We start from the raw sequence: 21942 nt of genomic DNA on the forward strand, positions 1-21942 counted from the left end.
AGCATAACAACTGTTAGGACAGCACAGGACCTTGCCATGTTTTGGTCTGTTGTGCATAAGGTAGTTGTGGGTTGCAGCCAACTTGATGGCAGTCAACAACAGTCTCAAGGGGAAAGAATCCCAAAGAGAAGCATTGATCATATACTTACTCTTAAAGAGACTGCAAGCAAATGTCATTCTCATCAAACCTTATAATAGTTCTTCCTTTTCTTATTGCTTCATTTTAGATACATATATTTGGTGCTATTTTAGGAAAGAATGTTGGAAGAGATGCACTTAAGACATTTGCTTCTCTTCCTTCATATCCATGCTTTCTTCACAACCAAGAATGAATTAATACTTAAATAAAATTGTATTTGCTAACATTCAGTTTTATTTTCAAAACTTTGCTGTAGTTAGGTGAATTAGTTGGTAATTCCTATTTTGAAAAACATTGGCAATGTCTGCAGATTACACAAATCAGTTTTCCCCTATTTTCTAGAAACAAGCAGAAAAAAATACAATCATTTTGTAATTTTTTTTTCCCCTTTGGTAATTATATTATTAACAGATCAGCATGACTTGCATGTTGTTTCTGTCATGTAACTTTGTTATTATGTTTGCTACAGCAAGTAATATCCCAGCCACATTTGTCAGGATGTAGCTAATATAGGGTGCCCTGATGTGGCACTATAGTATAAGCACTGGATCGGTGGTTCAAACCCACCAGCTGCTCCTCAGAAACACTTTACAATCAGAACTGACTTGATGGCACTTAAAAACAACAACAACAAAACATCTAATATATTGATCTCCTTTTTGTGTACTTTGTTTCTCTTAATTGACAAGGCTGACGGTGAGAGCTGAATGTCCAATGCACTTGGAGGACTTCCCTATGGATGCCCATGCTTGCCCACTAAAATTTGGGAGCTGTAAGTAAATTTATTTTAAAACTTATATATGCTGTTAGGAGACTGCCAATCAGTGATATGTGTTGGAGAAACAGAAAAGATTTTCAAGAAAACTTAAGGAGCAATACCCCATAAGAACTTTCTATAAGTAATGATGTCTGACTTCAGTATCTAAATTTGCCATTTCAGAAAATCTGTTGCTGTTTCCTGGCCTAGAAAGCATGCATTTAGTGAAATAATTTTTTGTTGTTGTTGTTGAAGTTGTATTCATGAAAAAGGAGTAACGTATGGCTGCTTCTACATGGATAATATATTCTTTCAAAAATAAAAAGACGACTCTTTTCATTTTACATTATTACTGGTACTTCTTTGACTTTAAAAATAATTCAACTTATTTGTCAGATGGAAGCATTAGTAGGCGGAATAGGACAACAATAATTATTTCTTAATGCTGAAACCTACAGTTAACAGATGTTATCAGCAACTTACCCTAATTGTACTCTGGAAGTCCTAGATTCATTTGGATATCTCATGGAATTCATACATATGTTAGTGCTCTTTGATAGTCCATTATAATGATTTCTTGGGTTTCTGCCATTTGAAAATAAGCAGGATTATCTTAGAAAAGTCATGAGAGCAATGACAAGGAGTGGTAGGTTCTCTGGTGTTGTTAACCATTCTGCTTTTTATTAGTTATGTGCATTAGAGTGAGTGAAGATAATTTATTCCTGGTTTTCTGCAGAGGAGTTACGTACATGGCTGAGTCAACCCCTGAACTACTTAACTAACTTTTTCTGTTCTCAGTATACAGGCAGTCTGAGCAACTATTTTTGTGAAGATATGATTCATAGACGAAAAAGACTGGTAGTGTAGGAAGACAGTAAGCAAAAAAAAAAGCAAAGGACCTTCAAGCTCCTAACATCACCAGGCACAGAGAAATTACTTTCTTTATTTATAAATCTCTCTCTATATTGAAATTCAAGGATAGCCTACTTCACAAACTTCATTTAAAATGACTTTGGTGATAACTACCGTTTCTCCAACTTTTCCACAATTTAATGAGTCTTTGATATATGATGGACTATTTCATGTTTTCACTAGCAGTTCCATTTGTAATACTAACAATTGTTGTTGTTAAGTGACATCAAATAGGTTCCAATTCATAGTGACCTTTTATAGGGTTTCCAAGGAGAGGCTGGTGAGTTTGAACTGCCACACTTTTGGTCCAAACTGACCTTGCTGTCCAATGCTTTATCTCAGAGCACCACACCAGGATTGACAATAGATCTGTGTGTATTGTATTTCCAATAATATAGTAAACATTTTAAATGTATGTTGCTGCTGTCAGCTCCCACTAACAGTTATCCTATTCACAACAGAACCAAACACTAACCAGTCCTGCACCATCCTCACAACTGTTTCTGTGCTTGAGCCCATTGTTGCTGCCACTGTATCAGTCTATCTTGTTGGGCTTCTTCCTCTTTTTCGCTGGCCTTCTACTTTATCCTTAATGATGTCCTTCCCTAAGGACTGGTCCTTCCTGACACATCCAAAGCACAAGAGTGAAGTTTTACTACTTCAATTCTAAGGAACATTCTGCTTGTATGTTTACCAAGACAGCTTTATTTGTTCTTCTAGCAGTCCATGATACTTTTAATGTTCTTTGCCAGATGTATGACTTTTCAACTTTGCAAAACAACCTTAGCGGTAGGCTGACCATATAACACATACTGATTTTTTATGTGTATTATCCTAACATCATTATTAGCAATGCCCCTTTCTACCTCATGTGTCCTGGTTTGAAAAATATATTACATATTAAGTACATATTGACAAGTATTAAGTATAAAAACCCAGTCAGGAATGTTTTCATCAGTGACTGGAGGGCAAAAATGATAGGTCTATGTTTTCATATAAGATACCTGATTACTGGTTAGTTTAACATCTTGTTGTTGTTGTTAAGTGCCTTCGAATCGGTTCCGACTCATAGCGACCCTGTACAGGGTTTCTGAGGGTGTAAATCTTTATGGGAGTAGAAAGCCTCATCTTTCTCCCATGGAGCAGCTGGTAGTTTCGAACCACTGACCTTAAGGTCCACAGCCTGATTCGTAACCACTACGCTACCAGAGCTCCTTTTAGTTTAACATCTTAAGAGGGCTGATATCATAAGATGTCCTTAGATGTTTAAGTACCTTATTAAAGTTTAAGTCTTGGAAAAGATAGCTTTGATAGAGCTGGTTTAAGATCTGTGGGGCACTAAATTGAAACAGAGAAGTCTTGACAGTGGCAGACAGGCTCAGACAGTGTATACTCAGTGGGGGAGCACATCATGACTAATTGTCATTGCCAGTATGGACATGGGACTAGATAGTGGTCGACTTGTTATGTATTTAGTTCTCCAAACTCTTCTAATTAGCACATTTCAAAGGCAAACAAACTGAGGTCAGAAAGTGTGCTAAAAATGCTTTCAGCCTGTTTTGGGACAAACATATGGCTAAAATATCAAAGAAAATAATTAAGAGATAAGCAAGGGGCAGTTCTTATTTAGTAGAACACTATAATAAATGTTTATGGAGCTTAGGAAGCAACACAGTTAATATGTTGATAAGAACTCAACTCTGAAAAACAGATGTTTTCCTTACCGCTGTCTACTTAATTCTGTTTGCCAGTGCTAAATTGTGTTTTCTGCTTGTTAGGGATAAAGTCTTCTTAATAAGGCCAGATAACCTGAAGATGAAATGCATGATGCAGACAGTATCTTTTAATTGCTTTTTTTTCAAAAAAAGGAAGATTATGGCTTTGATTCTGAAAGAAGAGATTCAGATGTTGGATCTTGTTTTCTAGACAAGCAGTATAACTAGTTGTTGTTAAATGTCCTCCAGTCGGTTCCAACTCACAGTGATCCTGTATAGGATTTACAAGGCTTTAACTCTTCATGGAGCAAAAAGCCTCATCTTTCTCCTGGCTATAACTAGTATGGATTTATAAATACTCATTTAGTGACTATCGAGCACTGCATTTTGTAAACAAAGAGAGATATATATACATGTAAATGAATTCTGAGTAAATTATAACTTTAATAACTATTTAGTCTACCTATCTCATTATACAAATGGAAAATCAGCAGCCTAGAAAAGTGAAGTGATAATGTTAACTAATAGCTGCTGTCTTGCTACTATATCTGTGTTCCCAGTTTTTATATCTCATAAAGTTAATGTGTAACCTTAACCAAATCCTTCTAATCTTATTTTTAAAATTTCTTATGTCATCTGATTTTTCTGAAAGTTGACCTTAAATTCTTTGAATAAGTAGCTAAAGGCTCTTTTATCACTTATTTATGTTGAGTAGTCTCAAGTCAATTAAGTTTTCATAGAACTTAATTTTCACAATAAAGTATGAGGAAACAATAGAATATATCACCTATTTTTAGGACTTCAGTATGTCTGCCCTCTATATTTTAAAATAGCAAGAGTCACCATAAATAATGTTACTCTTAATTTTGGTATACTTCCATTGAGAAGCATGATCAATGATTACTCTCCATTTTCATAATGGATGTCATATTTAGAGTTGCTGGCCTAGATACTTTTAAACACAATGAGTTTGCTAAGAAATGCTAACAAATGCAAGGAATCTAGTGCATCTGTAGGATAACCACTGCACTGTAAACTACAAGGTGAAACCCTCCAGATGTTCTGTGGGAGAAAATGAAGTTTTCTTCTCCCACAAAAATTTACAGCTTCAGAAACCCTATATAGGGTCACTATGATTAGAAACTGACTCCACAGCACTTTACAACACTAGCAAGGCTCTTCAATTGAACATTAAATGATTCCATGTTACTATAAACTTATAAATTTGTCAGGAAATACCTTTTTTTAAATAAAGTGTTTCTCACTGTTAGGAAGAACTTTTCATTGAATGTAGATACCTATGAATTGTAAGCAAAATACTTCTGCATAACCAAGTGTGCTCAACTCTTGAAAATCCTCTAAGAAACCTTTTAAAAATCCAATTTTGGACCCTCTAATAGATGCACATTGTATAAAACACAGTAATGTTTCAGAAATCTACAAAACAGAAATCAAAGAGGACAAATTAATCATTTTTCACTCACTTGTTTCACTTAAGAACAAATCTGTCTTGGAAGAAGTACAGCCAGAATACTCCTTAGAAGTGAGAAAGGTGAGATTTCCTTTCATATATTTTGGACACATTATAAAGAGAAACCAGTCCTAGAAAACAACATCATGCTTGGTAAAGTGGAGGGTCAGTGAAGAAGAGAAAAACCCTAGATAAGATGAAATGGCATAGTGGCTGGAATAATGGGCTCAGAAATTGCAACAATTGTGGTGGTGAGGCAGTTCCAAGCATGTTCCATTATGTTGTACAAAGGGTCACTATTGAGTTGGTGCCAACTCTACGGCTGCTAATAACAGCGTATTTCATGTAAAAGGCAGTAACCAATACATTAATTCCTAGTACAATGTCTTAGACTTCTGGCAATGATTGTTACTAGAAAATACCTAATTGATAATCCAGAAATAATGCCAGTTTAGACTTCTCTTTTCTAATGTGATATTATTTAAACTTTTAACATCATTCTACCATCCTGCAACTAAACAGAGAATATGTCTTCTGTGACTAAAAATCTAAAAGGAAATGAGATTACTTCTCCTTATTCTCTCTCATGCTATACAACCTCCTCACTCCACCTACACAAGTCAGAGATCAGAGTTATGATCTATCCTCGCATATAGGAAAATGACTTGATTAAACATGATATGACAAATTAAAATGTCTGAGAACTGTCAAGAACTATCATCACAATAAGCAGCAACATCAGTATTGTAATATCAATTAAAATTAATTAATAACTAAGGATGTGAAATTAGTCTTCATTTGAAAATTGCCATAGTACATGTTTTCCAATGCTTCCTTTTACATTTATTATGACCTTACTCTGGCCTGATATAACCTGAACTCAAGCTACCACCATTAATCTTATTTGATCTATCACGTATCTCTCTCTCACCACACTGGTATTCCTGATTTAACTGAAACATATCAAGTTTATTCTTGATGTAATCTAAGAAACTTGTCATTTCCTTTAGCCAGTAAATTATCTTCAAGACTTTAAGATGGCTCATAATCATGCTTTTCTATAAATTTCATTACCTGGGAGACCACTTATTGCTCTTTTACTGAAGTTAATAGGTATCATTCTGTTGTAAATGACTTTATTACACTTATCCTTACTTGAAATTATACATGTATTTGATTACCTGTTTATTGCCCCCTACCCTGGAATTGACTCTATGGCACTTAACAAAAATAACAACAACTACCATAATGTATGTACCAAAAGAGAAGGGAACCTCATTTGTTATGTTCACTGCTGTTTCCCCAGCATGGTTCTTTGCATTTTTTACTTTGTAGATATTTAATAGACAGTTGTTGGGAGAGTGAAAAAATAACTGAATGTATCAGAAAAAATCGTTTTCCTAATCCTACTTCTCTAACCATATTGTAGAAAATACGAGGCAGATGAAATACATCAGCTAATTGCTGTTGTTGTTAAGTATCATTGAGTCACTTCGGATTCATAGCAACCCCATATAGGGTTTCTGAGGAGCAACTAGTGGAGTTGGACTGCTAACCTTGCAGTTATCAGTCCACTGCAGTTCCCCCAGCACCATACCAGGATTCCTGCAATTTTTGTTGTGGTTAAGTGCTGTTGATTCAGTTCAAACTCAGAGCGAACCTATAAAGGATTTGAACTGCTGACCTTCTGGTAAGGACTCCTACTAATTAGAAACTATAAAATAACAATGCACACGTACTATTTTCCATTCTTTTCTTTTAGATGCTTATACAAGAGCAGAAGTTGTTTATGAGTGGACCAGAGAGCCCGCACGTTCAGTAGTTGTAGCAGAAGATGGGTCACGCCTCAACCAGTATGATCTTCTTGGACAAACAGTAGACTCTGGGATTGTTCAGTCCAGTACCGGTGAGTGCAGTTTGGTTCTTCTATATATGGAGGAAAGGGGTTCTGGTGACTCAGTGGGTTAGATGTGGGTTGCTGACTACAAAGTAGGCGTTTCAAACCCAACAGTTGATCTGAGAGAGAACATTTATGTTCTCTGCTCTTGTAAAGATTTGCAGTATCAGAAACCCAAAGGAGTAGTTATACTGTGTACTACACTGTCACTATGAGTCAAATGGAACCCAATGTCAATGGGTTTGGTTTTGGTTGGATATATGAAGAAATAAACATAATGTCTTTTAAATAAGAATGTGAGACATTAATGCATTCTTCATCAGCATAAGTAGAGAGAAAATTACATGGAATTGGCAATCAAGTTGCCTAGCAACTAATGTAAACTCTTTAGGGCTATGACCTGGGACAGGGTAATTAATGCCTCTTGGTCTCTGGTTCGTTGTGAAATATAGTGTTACTTCTTTTTGATCAGTCTTGCACAACTTCTCAACCTCTTGTGAAAGAATATCTGATTATATCCTTACTCTTCTACTATCTGATTATATCCTTACTCTTCTACCATGCCAGTTGATTGTAGTCACAGTATTGCTGGAAGAAATTAAGTTAAACCCATGTAGAATACCTATCATAATTCCTGTCATGTAGCTCTTCATAAAGATTAGCTATAAATATCTTCTATGCTCCATTTATTGCCATGATTCAATAAATCTTGGTGAAGATGTACAAGCCATTATTACACATGAGACATCATAAAGCTAATTCCTTCTACAAATTCCTTTACATTACCAGTCAAGGGTTCTCCACAGTTAGCACCTATAGTAACACAACAGTGTTTTGAAATTAAAATAGATGGATTGAGGGTGGGAAGGGCATGAGTTAGGGAATGAGATCAAATGCTGTTAAATAGCAATATACAAAAACAAATATACAAATTTGTTTCTACCAATCAAATACAAGTTTGACTATGAAAAATCCACTGTGTAACTAAGTAAAATATAATCAGTTAATTATTAATAAAATCTGGGCCCTAGTAATTAGGAAATTTACTCCTAAAATTACAATGTTGAAAAATCTTTTAAATTCCTGTAAGATTTAATACAGTCAACAACTGGTTCTTTGAAACTTTTTAGAAATTAAGTGTGCCATTTACTACATATTTTGGATTTTAAAGAAAGATAATTTGATAATTAAAACAAAAACAAAAAGCAAGAAAAAACAAAACAAAACAAAACACCAGTGCTTTATATTTTTCAGAAAGATTTCTTCCTTAGATTTCAAACTGGGTGTCAGGGCACCCATATTCAAACTTTTTTGTTGTTGTTCTTTTTTGCTGTGATTAGTATATAAACACTTTTCTTAGATTGCACCTTCTCTTTCATGGTATACAAAAGTACCCTTGGCCATCCTAGCAGCTATGGGGTACCTACTGCGTTTGGAATAATACAATTTTATTATGTTTCTTGTTTTGAACAGTAGGAATTTTATGAATTTTCTCAGATTTGCCCTAAGTAGAAATACAGGTGTCTACTTAGAAAGGATACAGACTTTGTAATGAAGCAGATGCAAGTTCAAGTCCTGATTGTGCCACTTAGAAGCCTTGTGACTTTGCTCATGTCACTTATCCAATCAGAAGTCTCAAGCACGTCAAACAATTTGGAATAATATTATTTTTTATTAGAGATGAGATAATGTGAAACAACAAAATGATTCTATATAGAAGATACTCTAAATTTTAATAGCTGTTGTTGTAGTAGTTATGAAAATATACTTGAACATGAAAAATGGTGAGGAGCTTTATTCCTCACAACATATTAAGGAAGAAAATGCACTCAAATGAACATTTTTAAAAGAATTGAGCACTATTATAGAGTGGGTATTGTAACAAGCACTAGAGATTGACTGATAAACCAAATAAAGATCTTGCCCTCATGTAACCAGAGGTCTAAGAAAGGACAGACAATAAACTATAATTATAAAAGTGAATGGTAAGTACTGTGATTAATATTTTTCTGAGGGCAGGAGCCATGTCTGTCTTCAGTATCCTGCTCATTTATTATAGCAGTTTAGACATTAAATGTACTCATTAAATATTTGGAATTAATGAACTAAAAAATAGATGACTCCAGCCTAGGATAAGCAAGGAAAGATTGCTGCATAGATTGGAAGTTAAACCACATTTAGGGGTCTGAGCACTCAGGATAATAGATACATATCTTTTCCTCAGAGAAGACAGGGACACAAATAACTTAAATAAAGTAACATACATATGATTGTACAAGTGTACATAAGGCACAAAAATTGTTTGAAAGAGGAAGTGTCTTTATTTTAGCTGTAGTACTAGTGGCAATGACCAGGTCACTGTAAACCTTTTTATATTAGTTTCTAAAGGCTGCTGTAACAAAGTAAAATGAATTGGGTATCTTATAGGAAAAGAATTTCATTATATCAAAATTCTGGAGGCCAGAAGTTTAAATACAGTGTGTTGTCAGGGCTGTTTTCTATGAAGTCTCTAGGGGGAGATTCTTTTCGTGTTTCCAAAATTATGGTTGGTACAGTCGTTCTTTGATGTATGGATTCATATTCACCTGGCCTTCTTTCCTCAGTCTGTCTTCCTGTATCTTTTCTCACTTATTATGAGGAAATTGCTCAGATGGAATTCGGACTAGCCATTCTCCAGTGTAATTTCAGGTTAACTAATAATATCTTCAAAACCCCTATTTCCAAACAAAGTCATATTAAGAGGTACACAGGTTGTTGTTGTTGCTATTGTTAAGGGTCATCGAGTCAGTTCTGACTTATAGAGACCCTGAATAGGGTTTCCAAGGAGCAGCTGATGAGTTTGAACTGCCAACCCTGTTGTCCAGTGCATTATCCCTCAGCACTACACCAGACTGCCTACAGAGGTTAGGACACATTATATTTTTTGAAAGAGACAATTCAGAGCATAACACTTTATTCACCAGTTTCCATCTGCAAAATAAGTGACTTAGTATGATGAATTTAGAGATCTCTCTCACATTTGTCTTCCTCAGAACAAAGCCTCCTAAATTTTCATTATTCAGAAAAGATGCACAGTGAATATTGAATGAAAGTCAGTGACCTAACCCCCTATCATCAAGCTAACTTAAACTCATAATTTGAGTCTATTCTGTGCCAGAGCAGCATAAAATAAGACCTTTCTCCTTCCATTCCTACAATAGATAGGCAGACACAGAGGGGGTGAGTAAAATAATGAATAAATTCTCAAATAGGAAAGCTCAGTTTGATGTACATTTTCAGCCACACAATGTGCAATTAGAGACTGAACTATGTTTCTCCTGGGCCCACTGTATCTCATCAGGAGTCCACCATAATAGATTTCAGTGGGAATAAACAAAGATCTTTGTGTAAAGTCTCTGATGGAATATTTCACATCTTATCTTGGAGCCCTGAAATCATTAAGATAAATGAGATTGAGTTCTATTACATCCCTTCTTGTTCTGGAAGACTTGAAAATGACGGCAGAAGAGGGCCCACATGTTGACAATGATCAGAAAAAAAAAGGTATCGCTTTTACCTTAGAATTCTCTCTGGGGAAAAATAAATTCAGAAAGCTTCTTAGTTATTACTTACTACTCCACTTGCCTGCCACCAACATACATGTGCGCACACACACACACACACACAAACATCATCATCATCATCATCATCAATGTATGACAGATTTCTGAATTGAGTATAGACACACTAAAGGCACACTTACTTCTTGGACTCTGACATCACTGAGATTTTATGAGTTGCAGTCATAGGTTGAAGTGTACTTATTCATTTGGAAAAGCAAAATTGTTAAAGCCACAAAGAAGAGAAGAACTAAATTATTTTCCCATCAATACAATTTACTTGTTATTATTGTTGTTAAGTACCGTCAAATCTGTTCCTACCCATAGCAACCCAGTATAGAGCTTCCAAGGAATGGCTGGTGAGCTTGAACCACTCATCTTGTAGTTCAAATGACTTTGCAGTCCATATCATTAGCCCAGAGTCCCATACTAGGAACCAATATAGTTCATTAGTATTTATTTATTTATCAACTTATTCCTTCAACCATGTACTCATTTACTCAAAAATATATATCTTAAGAATTGACAGTACCTGACACGGTGCTTGAAAGTGGGGAAGAGAGATGAATGACATGCAACCCCTGCCATCGAGAAGCTCTTGACTCAGTGATTCAAGAAGCTAACAGATACTGGCACTCTTCTAATCCTCACAACAATATTAGGATGTAGGCATTATTATTATGCCCATTTTAAAAGTGGTATATTATTGAGGCCCCAAGAGGATTAGCAACTTTTCAAGAATACACAGGAAGTTGTAGAGCTGGGATTTGAACTTTAATAATCTCTATGGAACAATTTTACTCTGTTTTATAGTGTTGCTATGAGTAAAGATCAACTTGATGATGACAATGAATTTAGTCTACCTGCAAAGTATGTTCTCTCAAACTTGTGACATACTAGTAGTAGACAAAACAGACATGTGAAAATATAACTGTGAAAGACAGTACAATACAGTGGTTCAAGTGTGAACTCTGAAATGACAGTCCAAGTGTTTGAATGCCGGTTTTACTCTTATTAAATGGGCGACCCCTGACAAATCATTAACGCTTTCTGCTCATGCTATTTCATGGGCTTCTTAGAGAAATGAGGAGAACATACTTCATTAGCTACTGTAAGTTTGAATTGCAATAATTCATATAAACTGATTAGCAGAGTTTCTGACAAATGAAAACTACATAATAAATAGTAGATATTATCATTAATAATAATGATGGAAATATTTTTAAATAGCTACATAATGGCATAAAGGAGGAAGAGTTCATTTCTTCTTGGTGGATCAGAAAAGACAGTTTGGAACAACACCTTTGTCTCTTTCTACTACACCGTAATCTAATTCCTAAGTAACTCTGTAAGGAGGACCTACACAAATATTACATCTATGATTAAAGGACATATGGGCGTATGATTTATGCAGAGAGGTAAAATATTAAATTAGTCATTAGGCTTAAGAATAATATCAGTGGCCAAGAAACAGTAAGAACATGGTAGTATGTACTTCATAATATGTTTTGTTTTACACCGGACTATTAACCACAAGGTCAGCTGTTCTAACACACCAGCTGCTCCTTGGAAACCCTATGTCAGGTTGCTATGAATTGGAACCGATTAAACAGCACTTAACAGCAATGATGATGGATCACCTAAATCAATAGACACATTTAATCATTGGAACTTTATGATGATTTTGCTGAATAAGTATATTAACACTGTATGAATGACTGTAGAATAAGTACTGGACTGCGAACCTCAAGGTCAGCGGTTTGAGCCCATCAGCTACATCATGGGAGAAAGATGGCGTTTTCTGCTTCTGCAAAATATTTATAGCCTTGAAAACCCTAGGGTAGCTTTGAGTTGGAACCAACTCTGCAGTGCTTAACAACAGTAATAAAAACGTTATTAATCTCTAGAACAGATGACCAAGAGAAATTTTGGGATTCTCTTTCTGACAGACATAATGTTCTCTGAATAAGTTGCTTTAAAGATGACTTCTTGTTGTTAAGTATTTTTGGGTTGGCTCTGACTCATAGCAACCCTGTATAGGGTTTCCAAGGAGTGGCTGGTAAATTTGAACCACCAACCTTACAGTTGAAACTGACCTTGCGATCCAGTGCATTATCCCTCAGTGCCACACTAGGATAAACAGCTTCAAAATGAATGAAGAAAACAATGTCTTCCCTCTTACCTAATCACTGAGCCACACTGGTGACAACTGTTCATCAAATTTACCTCAGGGCCCCCAGTTATACAAGACTTCTGTAGTCATCTGGTCAACCTTTTCATATTTCAGAAATAGAAACAGGTTCAGAGAGGTTCAGTGATCTAGAACTATATTCTTCATCTCCTTATTTAAGGATTATCTGAAGCAGATATTAAAGTACCATTTCCTCCACCAATAATATTTTGAATAAATCATTCCTATTAAAATGTTCCTTGCATTGATGACATCAAGATTTTAGAAAACTTGGAAGGAAAATGAGAGACATAGTGTCAAACTTCATTACAATGATGTGGATAATTTCCTAAACTAAAAGAGGAAATTCACTTCTTTATTTTATTTCTATACATTTCATATCTGCAAAAGATGCAAACTTTTATTAAGGTACTTTTACTTCTGTTATTCAATTTTATCCTTACAGCATCCTACAAAACAATTGAAACTATCATTTATGCTGATAAATGGGAAAACTAAAGCAAAATAAAATGAAGCACAGTTAGAGGATTAAACCACCACTTGTCTGTTGGTTTGTCATTTTGTGGTGGCTTGTGAGTTGCTGTGATTCTGGAAGCTATGCCATGGGTATTTTAAATAGGACAGGTTTCAGATGAAGGCAGACTAGAAAGAAGGAGAGACGAACTAGTTCCTAATATTTAGCTACTGAAAACTTCATGCACAGCAGAGAAACATTGTCAGAGGCAGTGTTGGTAAATGAGCCCCTCAGGTTGGAAGGAATTCAAAATGATACTGGGGAAAATCTGCCTCATCAAAGTAGAGTTGACTGTGAAGACATGAAAGGTACAAAGCCTGTGGGAATAAAGCACTCAGGACCTTCATTGGCTGATGGAATATAAAGCCAAATGAAGAACTACAGCTGTAATCATCCACTGATCATTGGAAAATGTAATGTATGAAGTTTGAATCTAGGAAAATTGGAAATTGTCAAAAATGAAATGGAACATGTTAACATCGATATCTTAGGTATTAGTAAGCTGAAATGGACTGATATTGGCCATTTTGAATCCTACAACCACATGGTTTTCTATGCCGGGAAGAACAAATTGAAGAGGAATGGTGTTGCACTCATCATTAAAAGAGCATATCAAGATCTGTCATTAGGTACAACACTGTCTGTGATAGGATAATATCTATTTGCCTACTGGGAAGACCAGTCAATACCACAACTTTTCAAATTTATGCCACAACCACTAAAGTCAGTGAGGATGAAATTGAAGAATTCTACCAACTTCTTCAATCTGAAATTGATCAAACATACAATCAAGATATATTGATCATTACTGGTGGTTGGAATGCAAAGGCTGGGAGCAGAAAGGAAGGATCAGTAGTTGGAAAATATGGCCTTGGTGATAAAAATGATGCTGGGGATTACATGACAGAATTCTTCAAAACCAATTATTTGTTCATTTCAAATACTTTTTTGAAAGCTTATGATATGATTATATACATGGACCTCACCAGATGGAATACAAAGAAATCAAATTGACTACATCTATGGAAAGAGACGGTAGAAAAGCTCCATATCAACAGCCAAAAGAAGGCCAGGAGCAGACTGGGTAACAGACCATCAATTGCTCATATGCAAATTCAGACTGAAGTTGTAGAAAATGAAAAAATTCCAGGAGAGCCAAAATATGAACTTGAATATATCTCACCTGAATTTCCAGATCATCTGAAGAACAGATTTGATACATTGAACACTAAGACAGAAGACCAGAAGAGTTGTGGGACGACATCAAGAACATCATATAGGAAGAAAAGAAAAAGTCATTATGAACATAAGAAAGAAGGAAAAAGTCAAAATGGATGTCAGAAGAGACACTAAACTTCCAGCATAGAGATGCTAAAGCAAATGGAAGAAATGGAGAGGTAAAAGGAGATGAACAGAAAATTTCAAAAGTCAGTTAGAGAAGACAAAGTCAAATATTACAAAAAGATGTGGAGTCAGAAAACAAAAAGGAAAGAACAGGCTCAGCATTTCTCAAGCTCGGGAAACAAGAAAACAATTCAAACATCGACTTTTGTTATTCTCTAAGAAAATTATTGAATGATGCAGAAAGCATCAAAAGAAGATGGAAAGTCCAAACCATAGGCTCTGAGGATCAGACTCTAGCCACCTAGTAGACATAGCAAACTGTCCCTCATTTGATTATTCAGTAATGCTTGTTAGTAATCTCATACATGAGCCCTGGATATCCACAGACAAATGTAAAAACCTTCCCTAAAAGCCGAGACTGTAAATTCCAAAAAGCCAAGTCCCCCCCCCATCCAAAAAAAAAAAAAAAAAGCTAAAGAGGATAGAGAGAAACACTGTAAACTGATGATATATGGAGGGGATAATAATCAATGTAATGAAACAAGCTATATGAATGGTTGAATGTGAAGCTGATGATGTGCCCTGTAAACTCTCACTCAATGCAAAATAAAAACATTTAAATAAATAAAAAAATAAAAAAAGAAGATGGAAGGAATACACTGAGTCACTGTACCAAAAGGAAATGGTTGATGTTCAACCTTTTCAAGAGGTAGCATATGATCAAGAGCCAATGATACTGAATGAAGAAGTCCAAGGTGCATTGAAGGAATTGGCAAAAAACAAGGCACCAGGAACTGATGGAATAAAAATTGAAATTTTTCAAGAAAGTGAGGCAGCAATAGAAGTACTCAATCATCTATGCCAAGAAATTTGCAAGACAACTATCTGGCCAACTGATTGGAAGAGATTCATATTTGTGCCCATTCCAAAGAGAGGTGACCTAACAGAATGTGGAAATCATTGGACAATCTCTTTGATTTCCCATGCCAGTAAAGTTTTATTAAAGGTAGTAAAAGTTTTATTAAAGGTAATAAAGAAATTAAAAGTTTTATTAAAGGTAATAAAGAAATGACTGCATGAATACATTGACAGAGAACTGCCAGAGATTCAAGCCAGATTCAGAAGAGAATGTAGAACAAGGGATATCTTTGCTGATGTCCATTGGATCTTGGCTGAAAGTAGAGAATAACAGAAAGATATTTATCTGCGCTTTATTGACTGCACAAAGGATTTCAATTTTGTGGATCATGACAAGCTATGGACAATATTTTGAAGTATGGGATTTCCTGAATACTTAATTGTGCTCATGAGGTATCTGAACATGGACCAATAGGCAGTTATTTGAACAGAACATGGGAACACTGAATGGTTTATAATTAGGAAAGGTGTACAACAGTGTTACATTATTTCACCATACATATTCAACCTGTATGCTGAGCAAATAATCTGAGAAACTGGGATATATAAAGAAAAATGTGACATCAGGATTGGAGGAAGACTCATTAACAACCTGCAATATGCAGTTGATACAACCTTGTTTGCTGAAAGTGAAGAGCAGTTAAAGTATTTGCTGATGAAGATCAAAGACCACAGCCTTTGATATGGATTGCATCTCAATGTCAAGAAAAAAGACAAAACAAAACTCAGCACTGAACCAATAGACAGCATTCTTATCAATGGAGAAAAGATTGAAGTTATCGTGGGTTTCATTCTTCTTGGATCAACCATGAGCACTCATAGAAGCAGCAGTCATGAAATCAAACGTTGCATTAGGCAAATCTGCTGCAACAAGACCTTCTTAAAGTTTTGAAGAGTAAAGATGTCAGCTTGAGGACTAAGGTGAATCTGACTCAGCCATGGTATTTTCAATCAGCTCATATGCATGTGAAAGCTGGGACAGTGAATAAGGAAGACCGTAGAAGAATTAATGTCTTTGAGTTATAGTGTTGGAGGAGGATATTGAAAGTGCTGTGGGCTGCCAAAAGAACCAACATATCTGTTTTGGTAGATGTGCAGCCATGGTGCTCCTTGGAGGCCAGGATGGACAATCTTTGTCTCTCATGCTTCAAACTTATTGTCTGGAAGGGTCAGTCACTGGAGAATGATACCATGATTAGTAAGATGTAGGGTTAGAGAAAAAGGGAGACCCCAGTGAGATGGATTGGCAAAGTGTCAGCATCAATGTGCTCAACCGTGGCAACAATTGTGAGGTTAGCTCAGGACTGCGCAGTGTTTCATTCTGTTGTGCATAGGGTTACTATGAGTCAGTACTTACTGGATGGCACCTAACTGTAACAACAAGAAGATTAAAATCTAAGTCCAAAAAAATCCTGATACTAGTTTGAAAAAATATTTTCTTGCTTCTTTTCTCTTTTCTCCTGATTTTCGTATTGTAATATACCATAAATATTACCACATCTAACTTAATAAACTTCCCTCAGGGTTAGATGATGTGCAAAAATATTTAAATTATAATTTTCTAGACTGTTGGATTAAAGAAAAAGCATTTGTCATGCTTAATGCACAAGCACTTGATGTCTAGACATGATTTTTCTATTCAATTTGGGTGTCTGATATTTTGTTATGTTTTTCTTTCTTTTGTAAATTTTTACAACATGGATTATGGTATTACTGTCTGTTCTGTTCCTTATTTAAAAGTTTTGTGCCAAAATTCTTAGATTGTTTAGAATTTCGGAAGAAAGTTGCCTAATCTTTCCCTAATCTATTAGGGAGAAAATGATTTATAAAACAAATAAAATGTCAAGTAATAGTTTTTCAGGGTTACAAAAATAATATTCTTTGTAGAAAGTTTTGAAAATGTCACATTGTAAGCAATAAAATATGAAATGAAAGATATGTAGATATTCAATTTTCTGATATTATATATAAAAGGTAGATTTTTTTTTCCTTTGAAAGAGTAACATTTTGTGGGTCATAATTGAATAAATTGCTAAGATTAATAATATGCTTACCTGCGAGGGTAAAATGTAAACTTGAGTATATCTACACGAGGCAACAATTTAGCAATCTTGGGAATATTATTTTTCTGTAGTTTTCTCAAATGTGTGTAATTTCTTGCTCTATAATATTTATCATACACACAAGGGCTTCAAGAAATAACTGGAAAAATTCCATTACTTGTTCATTCAATTTTCCACAACATTTTTGAAAACCTCTCTCAATCTTGCATACACATATGCAAGGTTTGTGGGAAATGTTCTGTTATCTTTAAGTCAATTTTTCAACAAACTTTTTGAAGCTTCACATATCTGTGTGTGTTACAATCATGAAAGAACATTGAAATAAATTAAACACTGAATATTCTACTTATGAGAAATACTCATAGTTTTAAAATATTTTGATGTCCTTAAGCTTCAGTGCTCCTGGTACAATGCTATAGGGTGAGCACTGGACTGCTGATCACAATGTTGGCAGTTCAAACCCACTAGCTGCTTCTTGGAAACACTATATAAGGTAGCTATGAGTTGGAATTGACTGGGTATCCATTAGCTAATTAACAATATTCAGTGCATATTTTAACCAGAGGCAGGTAATGAATTATGAGGGTAAGGCCATGTAATATCCCTATAAACCATCCCTTTCTTAAATTAGTTTTCAGTTTACTGTGAAGGATTTAAGTATATAAAAAAACAAAATATGAAGTATGAGATATTATCAGCAAAATAAACAGAGTTACAAATAAAGTTAAAAGTACTTAGTGAGTGGTCAGCGAATGGGAGTGTTGTACTTGATGATATTAATAATGAAAGCAATTATGAATGCATGTAAGAGTTTCTGCTATAAATAGTGAATGCATTTAGAAATCAATACCTCTATTTGGTAGATTTGTCTGATTGGGGATTTTAGTGAAGAAAATGGGGAATACAACAAATATTTATTTTAAAACACTTATATAGTATGATCTTGATTCTATTTCTTATTCATTACTCTTCCCATATTATACTTTTCCCTGTTTAATAGATGAAGAAACTGAAGATGAGAGAGTTCAAGTGTGTTACCCAATAACAGGGTAAAGGATGCACATTAAAAGTAGCATATCAATGTTTTGAACTAAAATTTGTTATTTTCAAAGCTAATACACTTATCTCTCTGGTAGCGTAGTGGTTATGAATCAGGCTGCGAACCTTAAGGTCAGCAGTTCGAAACTACCAGCTGTTCCGCTGGAGAAAGATGAGGATTTCGGCTCCCGTAAAGATTTACAGCCTCAGAAACCCTGTACAGGGTCGCTATGAGTCAGATCCGACTCCACGACGCACAACCACCACCATACATTTATCTCTAAAGGAAATTTAAATCTATTCCACTAAAGAATTGGTACTAGAAACCAATGCACCAATGAGCAAACTATTCAGCAACAGTATTCATGTAGAGAATTTTATGTGTATTTATATCGATACTTAGACATGTAACATGATACAAAACATATGTTTATATGGTGATCCTTAACTACCAGTCAAATAATTTGCTTGTTACATACAACCAGAGGCATTTTTGATAGTCTGAGTTTTTTAAGTGGCAAGTGTTTTCTATTGGCATTTAGTGGGTAGAAGTCAGGAATGTTGTTCAACAACCTACAATGCTTATAGTAGCCCATACAACAGTGAATTATATCATACAAAATATCAATATTGAAAAGCTTGAGAACCTGTGATGTAGATATCTTATTGTATTTAGATACCATTGAATCAGTTCTAACTCATCTTGACTGTAAGCACAACAAAATGAAACACAACCTATTCGTACACCATCCTCACAATTTTTATTAGGTTTAAATCTATTGTTGCAGCCTCTGTGCCAATTAATCTCATTAAGGAACTTCCTCTTCTTTGCTGACCCTCTGCTTTACCAAGCACAATGTTCTTCTCCTGGGACTAGTCTATCCTGATAATATATTCAAGTACATGAGATGAAGTCTCACCATCCTTGTTTCTAAAGAGAATATGGCTGTATTCCTTTCAAGACCAATTTGTTCATTTTTTGGTAGTCCTTGGTATATTCAATAATCTTCATCTATACCTTCATTCAAAGGCATAGGTTGTCTGGTCTTAGTTATTCATTGTCCAGCTCTTGCATACAAATGAGGTAACTGAAATATGCCTTCACTTGAGTTAGCCACACTTTAGTTCTCAAAATGACACCTTTGCTTTTAACAATTTAAAGAGGTCTTTTACAACAGATTTGCCCAAATCAGTACTTAATTAGTTTTCTGGTCTGCTGCTTTCATGGGTGTTATTTGTGGGTCTGAGTAAAATGAAATCCCTGACAATTTCAATCTATTCTCCGTTTACCATGATGTAACTTATTGGTCCAATTATGAAGATTTTTGTTTTCTTTGTTTTTAGGTGTAATCCATCCTGAAGACTATAGCCTTTGATCTTTCTCAGTAAATGCTTCAAGTCCTTTTCTCCTTCAGCAAGCAAAGTTTTATCACCTGCATATATTACTGGTTTTTAATGAGTCTTCCTTGAATCTTGATGCTGTATTCCTCTCAGATTATTTGCTTAGCAATGCAATCCTAATGCACACCTTTCCTGAGTTTAAACCACTCAGTGTCTTCTTGATCTTTTTGAATGACTGTTTCTTGTTCTATATTCAGGTTTCACATGATCAGTGTTAAGTATGATAGTGCTCAATGATTTGGACATTCTTTTGTATCACCTTTCTTTGGAATGGGCACAAATAGGTATCTTCATTTTCTGGTATCAATAGTTAAATCCTTATTAATTAGCAGTTTGAAACTACCAGCCGTTCCACAGAAGAAAGATGAGGCTTTCTTCTCCCGTAAAGATTTATAGCCTCAGAAACCCTGTTCAGGGTCATTATGGGTCGGAACCGACTCAACAGCACTTAACAACAACAAACAACAATTAGGTGTTTTAAGTAAGAAATGAATAGCAAGATCAGATATATGCCTTAGAAAGACAAACTTAATGTAAAAATTTAGGAAATATTGGAATCAAAGTGTCACTGAAAACAAAAGATATAGTTAATTGATTAATGTTAAGACATCTACAAATCAAGATAAAGATGGTGAACTTGATATAAAATGAGATGTACTGAGAAATACTGCACAGGTGAAGTTGAAATTCTGATGATCACCCGAATTCTTTCACTATGTTTTTAAGTACCAACTAACATCCCAGAAAAAAATTCCATGGTTTTAGACTGAGTGAATTGACATTGGATAGTGCTATTAATTCAGAAAGATATCACAGGTGAAGAAGCAGCACTGCTTTGTGCTAGTCATTAGTTTGTGGGAAAAGTCAGCTAATGTCAGTTTTGAACATATTTAGTTGGTGGTGCCAGTGAAAAATCAATGTCTGTGAAAGATATAGTAATCATTTGGAAATATAGATCTTACTTTGGAGAGTGAGGTCGCTTAAAGGTACTGATTTCACACCCTTCCATAGAACTAAATAAATATGACATTGAGACAGTGTCATATTTATTTATTAAACTCAAGAAAAAGTAGGGAAGAGAATACAGCTATAGAAGAAACCCCTATATTCCTTTTACTGAAGTAGGAAAGGAAGCTACTGCCAGAAAGAACTCAATTGATAATTTCTGGTCTAAATAATTAATGAATTAGCAAAAAAACTGAAAATGAGAGATAAAAGGAGAATACGATTCAAGTGTATGTTATTATGAGGCTAGTGAAGGTCCACATTGTTCAGTAATTAATGTTTCAAGGCAGGTGAAGATTTATAATATGAGTTTTGTTATGGAGATTATGGGGCTTGAGTATTTGAGTTCATATTGTTTTCCTTGACTGTTGTTGTTGTTAGGTTCCGTCGAGTTGGTACCGACCTATAGTGGCCTTATACACAACAGAATGAAACACTGCCTGATTCTGGGCCAACCTCCCTACTGTTGCCACGCTTGAGTCCATCGATGCTGCCATTTGGCCAATCCATCTCATTAGGGGTCTTCCTCTTTTCCTCTGACCCTCCACCTGGTTGTTGTTGTTGTCAAGTGCTTTCAAGTCGATTCTGATCCATAGCGACCCTATATAGGGTTTCCAAGGAGCAGCTGCTGAGCTTGAACTGTCAACCTTACAGTTTAAATGGCTTTGACCCTCCACCTTATCAAACATGTTATCCTTCTCCAGCAACTGGCCCCTCCTGACAATATGTCCAAAGTATGAGAGACGAATTTTGGCCATCTTGGCCTCCAAGGAGTACTCTGGCTGCACTTCTTCCAAAACAGATCTACTGGTTCTTTTGGCAGCCCATGACACTTTGAATATTTTCCTCCAACACCATAACTCAAAGACATCAATTATTCTATGGTCTTCCATATTCACTGTCCAGCTTTCACATGCATATGAGGTAATTGAAAATACCATGGCTTGGGTTAGGCACACCTTAGTTCTCATGCTGACA

General features: G+C 35.3%; 1 protein-coding gene across 1 annotated transcript in view; it reads left to right on the forward strand.

The window, feature by feature from the left end:
* GABRA1 (gamma-aminobutyric acid (GABA) A receptor, alpha 1) overlaps positions 1-21942 on the forward strand; it is a 109092-nt gene that overhangs the window by 52593 nt on the left and 34557 nt on the right. Inside the window, exons 6-7 of the mRNA XM_006864932.1 lie at positions 829-911; positions 6757-6900. Of these exons, the coding sequence (XP_006864994.1) occupies positions 829-911; positions 6757-6900 (227 nt within the window). The remainder of the gene's footprint in view (positions 1-828; positions 912-6756; positions 6901-21942) is intronic.

This window comes from Chrysochloris asiatica, unplaced genomic scaffold (genome assembly GCF_000296735.1).
Source record: "Chrysochloris asiatica unplaced genomic scaffold, ChrAsi1.0 scaffold00073, whole genome shotgun sequence".
Taxonomy (NCBI): domain Eukaryota; kingdom Metazoa; phylum Chordata; class Mammalia; order Afrosoricida; family Chrysochloridae; genus Chrysochloris; species Chrysochloris asiatica.